Source organism: Symphodus melops (genome assembly GCF_947650265.1).
Source record: "Symphodus melops genome assembly, chromosome: 5".
In the NCBI taxonomy this organism is placed as follows: Eukaryota; Metazoa; Chordata; class Actinopteri; order Labriformes; family Labridae; genus Symphodus; species Symphodus melops.
This window is the reverse complement of record NC_136695.1, coordinates 27,546,581-27,556,084: the sequence shown is the minus strand read 5'-3', so window position 1 is coordinate 27,556,084 and position 9,504 is coordinate 27,546,581. Positions and strand designations below refer to the sequence as shown.

At 43.2% G+C, this 9,504-nt stretch overlaps 1 protein-coding gene across 1 annotated transcript in view; it reads right to left on the bottom strand.

Moving 5' to 3' along the window:
• Positions 1 to 2,917: 2,917 nt before the first annotated feature.
• Positions 2,918 to 9,504, bottom strand: part of ntrk1 (neurotrophic tyrosine kinase, receptor, type 1) — a gene marked incomplete at its 5' end in the record, with an annotated part of 28,637 nt that continues 22,050 nt past the window's right edge. The window contains 3 exons of the mRNA XM_079343993.1: positions 2,918 to 3,282; positions 5,973 to 6,131; positions 7,027 to 7,267. Coding sequence (XP_079200119.1) covers positions 3,097 to 3,282; positions 5,973 to 6,131; positions 7,027 to 7,267 — 586 coding nt within the window. The 3' untranslated portion in view covers positions 2,918 to 3,096. The remainder of the gene's footprint in view (positions 3,283 to 5,972; positions 6,132 to 7,026; positions 7,268 to 9,504) is intronic.

Sequence of the window (9,504 nt, the reverse complement as noted above, 5' to 3'; positions counted from 1 at the left end):
TTTTTTCTCTACATCTCTTCTCATGGATCTCACACAGACGTCTTTATTTAATACACTCGGGAGACGAACTGCAAATAACCCAAAACGACAGCGTTCAAGGAAACACTGAAGTCTTAAAAAAAAAAAAAAACTATACTGTGGTTCAATTCTCAAATCTTCTTTTTTTTCCTCTGTTAATTTTTCACATGAAATCTGCACTACAGTACACACATCCATACACATATTAGCATATCAATATTTAAACTGTGCAAAACATCAAGAAGAAATGTCTTGAAATTAATTCATTTCAAAGTTGCTTTGCAAAAAAAAAGACAGATAAATTCAAAGCCTCCCTCTGTAATAATCTTCAGCTGACCCGTGTTTAAAATCAGTCTGAGCTGAGCAGTGTGCGTGAGTGGCCAGCAGAGGGCAGCGCTGCACAGTGTGAGCAGGCTCGCTCCTCTCTGCTGATCAGATTTGAAGTCATTTAACACAACACCTGACCTGCGGGATACAAGCAAAGCAGAGCTGCTCTTATTTTTAAATAGTTGAATCCTACTTTTCTGACATTTTGTTTACCTCATTTTGACCTGTCATATTGTGATAGATGTATTTTAAATTGATTTAATGTTGTATACTTAATAGTCTGTGCAGCACACCAGCTTCACAGTTTTTGTATTGAAGTATGTTTAATGGTGTTGTCCGTATTTAATACAAACACATTTAAAATGAGCCATAACATTTGTTTTCTTCTTAAAGGGATGACTACCGCTTGGGAGTTCTTGTGTGATAATGCTTTTCTATGATATGAACCTCTCAACCTTTGAGTAAAAATTAACATGAAGACCACAGAAAAAAAAAAAAAAGTATTATAAAATACGTTGTCTTTGTAAAATCTGAAGTAGTAAACTGCAGGCTGCACGCAAATGAGGAAAACCACACACACACACACGTTTGATCACAGCAGCCTTCATCTTAAGTTTCCTTCTTTCTCTTTTTTATGAAGATTCGGTGTTTGTGTGTTCTGATTGAACTCTGGACTTGCCTTCTCCATCTTCTTCACATGCCTAACAGGATTTTTATTAGAGCACATAGAGTGGTTTATTATTAGCTGTACTTGCAGGCCAAATCGGCCACTGCCATTACCATAGAAGACATAATTACTATAAGAAATCAATACCCTGCATACGTGCATGCATTATTGGACGAGGTGGAAGATTAGAAAGGAAAGTTTCCCGCTGCAGAGCTCTAATAGGAGTTCCATTTTAAAAAAACCTCGGCCTCATTTCCAGCTCTTATTATAGTCATATTCCATATCTAACCAGGCTGGAGACTCGAGTGCTTATTATGAAAAAGGCTCATTCTGAAACCACAAATGGGAGCCCTGAAGGATAGCAGGGACAAACACTACACAGTGTACTAATCCTATCTGGCCCCCGAATCTGCTTGTAGACACTAGAAGAAACAATGAGCCAGACACGAGTCCTCCAAGTGTTTTCATCCCTCCCCCCGGTACACCAGAGGAGGTGGAGAGACAGAGAAAAGGGATGATAGCATTACTCACAATCCATTACCACTCCCTGGAGACGCTCTGCATACAGAGAGGTGGAGGTAGGGAGGGTGGAGGCCGAGAGAAAAAGAGAGAGGGAGAGAGAGAGGGGGAGAGAAATCTGGTTTTGGAGGGTGTTTGTTTGCCGGAGGGGACCGGCGGTAAGGCAGCATGAAACTTGATTATTCCTTTTCAATAACCGTCTCCTGAGCATCCCGTGGAGACGGCGCAGGTTGCTGATTAGTTCGCCAAAATAATAGAAGGCTCTTGAATAGCCTTGTTAAGATGTCTAACTTTAAGTACAGGCGAGCGGCCGCATCATTGTTCACTGTGAAGCGTGCGATAATGACGGATTGACTGATGCTGAGGGATGTTCCTGCTTTTTTTTTTTTTTTAATCAAGACTGTTTATTCCCTAAAGGCAGACAATATACAAAGTGCTGGAGAAACAATACATGAAGATATACTTTTTAGACATTAATACAGAGTATGTACATGTAACATTTACACTTTTTAGGCGTCAGGAGGATTTTGAAACGCTGAAAAGTCTTTTTTTTTTTTTGGCTCTTTTCACGGTGGTGGCCTCTCCTGTCTCACTTTCTGCTCCATCTGTCCCCCTGCTTCTGGAGTTTCACCCACTTTAATCCATCTGTTGATTCTAGAAACATCTCTCAGAGGCTCCTCCCCCACCATCTTGCCCCCTTACTGTATTTCACTGAGGGGCTTTGATTGTGCAGGCGGCATGTTAAACATCCCTGTGTATGAAGAAGAAGCTGCTGCTGAGTGTCGCGGGGTCAAACATTTGCTCTTTGGACGTGTTTTCTTTTTCTTCTTCTTCACATTGGACAGCAAGAACAGAATTTAATGTAAACACTCACTTTCACTGCTAATATATGACATTTGGTTCTTGTTTTTGAAAAATACTCATATGATACAGGCTTCAGAAACAAACACGCTTTCCCAGGTTTGATTGTACAACTTTGATATCTTATATACATTCAGTAAAAGCCTTTAAATTACCTCCCATATCAAAACTTACCCAAAATCCGTGATGACACTGTACAAATGACGTGCCCAAATCTGAAAATGTTTTCTCTTATCTCATGATGTGAAGATTACTCTCCTGCAATCATCTGTTACATTTTGTTATTTCCTTTCAACACAGGTGTCAGCTGCAGAGTCGTATAAAATGAACATCAGCAGAGCTCATAAACCTTCGCAGGGACACGATAGTCCATCTCACTCCGAGCGAAGTGAAGCCCATTTACTGATATTTCTGATCCATGCATGTCCCTCTTCACTGCAGATAAACATGAAACACTTTGGTAAACATTTGACAGGTTTCCAGAGGATGACGCGGCAGAAATCAGGGGTCGTTGGGGGGGGGGGGGGGGGGGGGGGGGGTGCAGGAAAAAACTGTCAAATCAGGACAACCTCAACCAAAACTAAGAGGAACCGGTTGGAAATATTAAGCTGTAACGGGAGAAATGGAATTTAAAAAAAGTCTCAAATCAAAACCTCGACCTCCCCCGCCTCTGGACTCCGCTCCCTGGTCTGCTCTGGACTCTGTTAGCCCAGGATGTCCAGGTACACCGGCGGGTTCTTGACCAGAGCCAGCAGGCGGCTGTGGATGTCTTTGATGACCATCCTCTGCTGAGGCTCTCTCTGCCAGCAGCCCTGCATCAGCATGTACACCTCTTTAGGACAGGTCCGAGGCCTCTCCAGCTCCCGTCCCTGCGTGATGCATTCAATGGCCTGTTGGGGGAGGACGTGTAAAATAATATGTTAGTGGTGTCCATTGAGTATCTATTCACAACAGCTCCACAATCTTACAAAAAAATAAAAAGCCAACTTTTCCTCAGTTCAACTTCAGACATCGGACTTCTGGATATTGAAAGGTTTGAGTGAGAGTCTAACTTCAGCTGCTCACACGCCAGTTTACACACTGAGGTGCATGTAAAGATTTCCCCTCTGTTCACTGACTCACACATCTCCTTTGTTTTGGCTCCAATTCTCATGTCGGTAGAATCAGTGGGTGGTTTGTAGAGACCCAAGGCCCACTGATGTGCTACACTTTTGTAACCAGTTACATTCAAGCCTCGTCCATGCATATGCAAGTTTTCTTTTTTTTTTTCCTTCTCCGTTGAAAAAAAATAAATAAAAAATTCCGAGCCACACATGCTAAGTTTTAAAAAAACCTCTTTGTCCACATGAAAATGGAAAGACGTTCCTCTGCAAAGGCCATTTCATTTTCAAAGTCGTCCAATCAGGCGCCCGTGTTCAGCAACATAGTGGTTCTTATTGAAGATGTGTAAAAATATGAAATCTCAGCGGTGAAGAAGAAGAAATCTGTTTTGTTGGGTCTCCCAGGTTTAAAAAAAAGGATCAAACCGTCTTCCTATGTGATGATTTCAAATGTGTCCACAACGTGTGCAGTCTCTGCTGCTGTGTTCAAATCAAATCTGTTGTTCCCATGTGGAGTTTATCAACCTGCTATCTACAGCTGAGCCTCGAGGACATGAAGAAGAAAACAGAAAATGTTGGTACATGTTATTTGTTGTTTCAAAAATTAGTCTGGAAGCTGAGTGGTTTCGGCTTTAGGAGGCTGAGTTCATGTCCAACCTGTGGCTTCTTTCCTGCACAACATTTCTCTCTCTCTCTCTCTCTATTTAATCTTGGCTCTGAATTTCACAATCGGTGCATCTTTGTTCTTTCAGTCCTTTGTCAGATAAGACTTGTGGACGTTGCCTCTTCATTTCTTCATTTGCACTACGACGTTTTTGATCTGTTGATTAATATTGTTTTTAACCAAACAGCCGGTTTTGATGGCGACCTTTACCTGACCCTGAAGGGCATCGTGACGTTTTTTTTAGGACTTTTAACAAATTTAAAAACATTACTGCAGGAGAGAGATTCTACTGGATATTTTTTTTTGTGTGTGCAATTTTTCAAGGCCGAAAGCTTTCCAAAAAAAATGCTAAAAGAAATGTTAATGTCCTGATCCTTTCGCAATAAATTAAAAAATTCTCATTGAGTGAGTTAACATTTATTTGGACAGATAGACTAAATGCTGCATCAAGGACAAACATGATTTAAAAGCTTCACATTTGTTGGCACAACAGCCTCATTACCGTCAGGCTGACAGCTCAGCAGGAGACCTCGCGGGCACCAATGAGAGCAGCTCAGATCTAAATGAGCTTCACACACTAACAGCTCGCTGCGACTCAGCTCACGCTGCTCAGTGAATGAATCACCGTCGTGGGTGAGAGAGGATTTCACCACGCTCGTCTTTTGTAGAGTGACTCGCTCTCTTTCCCGTCGTTCACCATGGCCTGATACCGCTGAACAGATGAGTCCAGTCGCTCCTGAGCGACTTCACGCCAAAACAGCTCATCGCACAAAAACACTCAAACGAGTCGCCTTCAAATGGCTGCTGTCAGTATTTTGGGATGATTTATCTCGGCCCACTGTGTTTAGGCAACATGATAATTTCACCTGTCCGTCAGAGGCCGAGACAGATTTGATTAAGAAAGTTAAAGCTCGTTGGCCCGGGGTAAAAATGAGAGCCAATCAGATTAGAATTGAGTGGGTGAGAAAAGTGATCTACCCTTCTGTTGAAAGGAGAGAGGCTTCGGGCCTTTAATAGCACCGCTGTGGTCACAATGGAGTCCCACTTCTTGGTGCTCGAGCTCCAAAGGCTAGACTGCTCCGGCCTTAATTACTATGAATGTATTGATTTGTTTAAGAGTGCAGAGTGGAGGGAAAACTTCTGCAACACAAAGCTGCAGCCCAACAAGGACGTTGTGTTCTGTTTGATTCTGCAAGTTTAAGATATCTGACGTGTTTGAGGATAGATTTAATACAAATGAAGGTGAAGGGGTTCAAACAGTCACTGAAGCATATGAACCAGCCACACACTGATAAAGGAGGTCACATACAGCTGAAACGTCGTTTTTTACAGTGGAAAGGAACATGTCTACAGCCTGGTGCAATGATTGACAGGTAGGCGTGAATGGTTTTGTCATAAAGATGAGCTCTAGCTCTCCGCCTGTCGTTAGGCTGACTGAAAGTTAGGCTAAGAAAGCAGTGCCTCTGTTGTCCTTTAAAATGTACAGTCAATGGTGTGAACACAGAGCAGAGAACAACAAACCCAGAGGGTGTTTGACTTCACTCTTTCATCAGACGGGCGTTACTCTTCAACACACGTCTTCAAACATCCATGCAGAAAAACTCTGGTTTAATTTGCCGAATTTGGAGGGGAAACACATAAAACGTTCACCGCAAGAAACCACCATCCTGAACACCGGGGACAGCGTTTTCACACTCATGCACACTGGCATGGCTGAGACTGCTGAGTACAGTATCCATCACAAGCAGCAAGTGCTACAGAGACGAGCGTCTGAGCCACAGTGGCGTGTGTAATGGCGTGCGGTCATCTGACCCACCTCACTGTTGGACAGCTGGTACCAGGGCTGTTTGCCGTACGTGAAGATCTCCCACAGCACCACGCCGAAGCTCCAGATGTCGCTCTCCGTGGTGAACTTCCTGTACATGATGCTCTCTGGTGGCATCCAGCGGATCGGCAGCATGGTGCGTCCACCCACCTGTGAGTGGAGACATTAAAAACTTAAGACTTCGTTTGACTTGCAAACTGAATGTAAAGCTTGAATGCGGTCTTACATAATGAGAGCTTTAAGGTCAAGATTTTGCTACTTGAGTCTTTTTTCTTTTTTTTTTCTTTCAGTGACTCACTCTCAGTGAATCGAAAAAACAGATTCTTATTCCTGTTCATCCTTGAACTACAAGTGAGCTTGAAGAGCAGCTCAAACTCAATACCAAGCAGACATTATTGACAATATGAAGTTTATTAATTCAGTTTGAGGAGGTTATAGACGCCATACAGAAGAATCAACTGAAGAGATTTTCATCGATGTGACCTTAGTGACTGGAGTGCATGGAAGACATAACTTCTGACGGAGAGCAAACTCATCAGCTCAACTCTAAAACTGCAGAAACGGAGATGACTAACTTCTCAGCTGCCGGAGAAATGGTATCAATTACAGATGTATTCATCAGCTACGTTAAAGATATGCATCAAACGGATGATGTAGCACTCAGAAGCCTCTCACAGCTTCTCACCTGGATGAAGAAGCTGAGTGAGGCGAAGTCAGGTAAAAGGTGCCTACATTCATGGGTTACTCAGGAGCAAAGACATGACTTCAAAATAATAATAATAATAATAAAAAAAAAAGGAATTTCTGTGGAAAGCAGTTCCACTAAACGAAAGATTTCCCTGGATTCATTTTCTGGGGAAACGAGGGCGTCGTTTCCATAAAGACTTCTGATTACCTTTCAATTCTTTTACCACAAAAACACACATTCTCATCCATTTGTGTGGCAACAATTTCCCATTAAAATACCATCAAAGATATTCTCAAGGTCAGGGATATTGCGAGTTTTGCTACAGTGAAACTTTAAACTTTTTAAATGGCCACTCACCCGATAGTAATCTGTGCTGTAGATGTCTCTGGACATGCCGAAGTCTCCGATTTTGACCACCAGCCCCTCCCCCACAAGACAGTTCCTTGTAGCCAGGTCGCGGTGGACGAAGTGAAGCGATGCCAGGTAGACCATCCCCGAGGCGATCTGTGCAGCGATTTGCAGCATCTGAGGCAGAGTGAGCTGACCCAGCGGGGGCATCTTGGTCTCCTCCAGGATCCGGGCGTCGGGACCGTGAGCCCTGCGGGTGACACACAGTCAGCATGTGTGTGGTTTTAGGTCAACGCTGCTTGATTATATATATATATATACATACATATAGAGATTCTTAGCTAAAGGATTTATTATTTCTCTACAGGTCACTTCTCTCTCTGATAAACTCATCTGTTGTGTTGTATTCTAAGCAAGACCAGGACATGCTCGAGACCAGAGTGCTCCAAGACCGAGACCATAAACATCAACGAACAATCATCATCGTGTGTGCAGGGTCACTTGGTCACTTGAGACATTTCAAACAACACCACACCAGTGAAGTGGAGCAGGAAGAAAATGCAGGATCCTAATTTAGTGCATTTATTTCAAACTCTGCTGAACTTGCACGAGAACATCTGTCACTTTAAAGTTGTGATATATGAAAGCTTTTTTTTTGTTGTTGAAAAGGACAGCTGAGGAGAGACAGGAAATGTTGAGAGGACAGAGCAGGGGATGACTTGCAGCAAAGGTCAGAGGTCGCTTTCGAACCTGTAGCTGCTACGTGTACTCCGGCCTCTGTACAGGAACACGAGATAGAACTGCGTCAGGCTCTTGGCGCTGCATCCTGGTTCTTTTTAGAACAACGTATCTGCAAGGCTGTGGCTTTTTGAAAGTTTTTACAGCTCTACGTTTCCCAGCTTGTTTACTTTGTACTTATTGTTTTTCCTCACTTCAAGGGAGAGAAGCCATTAAAAAAACGTCACGTTACCTTGGTGAAGTGACAATAAAGTTGACTGAACCTGATTCAGAACTAGAAAAACTCAAGTAGTGCTCGATTGGTTTCAAGTATTACTGTATTTATTTGAACAGTTTCTTGGAACAAACTCAGCGAGTCCTTTTGGATGAGGACACAGCCACTTCTGTTCACTTTCATTGATTTTAATTCAGACCTGTTTGACTTTTCACTAATTGTAACCATTGTATGAGGGAGCAGTTTAATACAGAGCCATGTTTTGTGCTTACACTCTGAATAACACGTTTTGTTTGGTTATCTCCTGCACTGGAGCTGAACTCCTGTCCTGCCGCGTACTTGTCCACTTGTAAGGAACAGAACATCCTGCCCTCTGCTTTTTTATCTGCCTTCCTATTGGCTGTTCAGGTAGACCGCACTCTGGGATCTGGCTCTTGGTATGCTGGTAACTATGGCATCAACCTCGGGTGACCTGAAGCACAATGACCTCAGCACGCAATCTGCAGAGTGAACACGTCTGACATATACGAGCTCTTGACCGCGACATAATAAAGCCATTTAACAGTGAATAGAAAACATGAGGCTTGTAATACGCCCACAATTGATTTGCAATAATGCGATTGGGAGATGCAGAGCACATCGACTCTCAGATGTTCTCGTGGATCATAAACACCCACTCTCACGTCTCGCTGCGGCCTAAATGGGCAAATCACAGCTGATGTGTCTCCATCCATCCTAATATGTCTCCTCTGCACTTTGTCCCCTCCTCACAAAGGAAGTTGTTTCTGCAATCACTATTAGTTTATCAGGCAGGTGGCAGGGTGGGAAAGCAGCTGCATTGTGGGGGCTGTTGGACGTTTCTTCCCCGTCCTGTCTGCTGGAAATGCGATTTTCCATCCATTGGTGAACATATATGTCTCAGGCAGGGTTTGTACGCTGCATGCATGTGTGTGTTTTCATCCCCAGTCTGTCTCCTGGGGAGGGGGGGGGGGGGAGCGGACACCTGGCAGACAGCATAAACTGCGTCTGCACTGATAGTTTCCAGGTGCTCTGATAGGTCAACGCTCCAAGTCTTGATAAGCACTCCATGCCTCAAGTTTCACTTTCTACACTTGCAGTATGATCCAAAATAAATACATTTACGTCCCTGTCTCAAAACATGTCCAGTTGTTATAATGAGCCCAGCCGTGTTGGGTGTCTGTTTTTCATATCGGTAATCACGTTAATTCTGTGTACAAGGTCAAGGGAACTGTTTTCTGCTTCAGTGTCAAATTATTAACCGAAAAAAACTCGAACTGTCTTTGCTTTTATTAAAGGAGGACATCTCGTGATAATATATTCAGCCCGAGCCTTGACATGTCGCTTTACTCTCTCACAGTCAACAAAGCAAAGTGTTCCTCTACACAATCCTCTGTCAGACAGCTGTGTGACAGTAAACAGTCACACAAGACAGTGACACACATTTTTTTTAAAAAAGGAAATTGAGGAAATAGTGGCGGAAATGATGGACATACTGAAGCCTCGAGATGATGAAA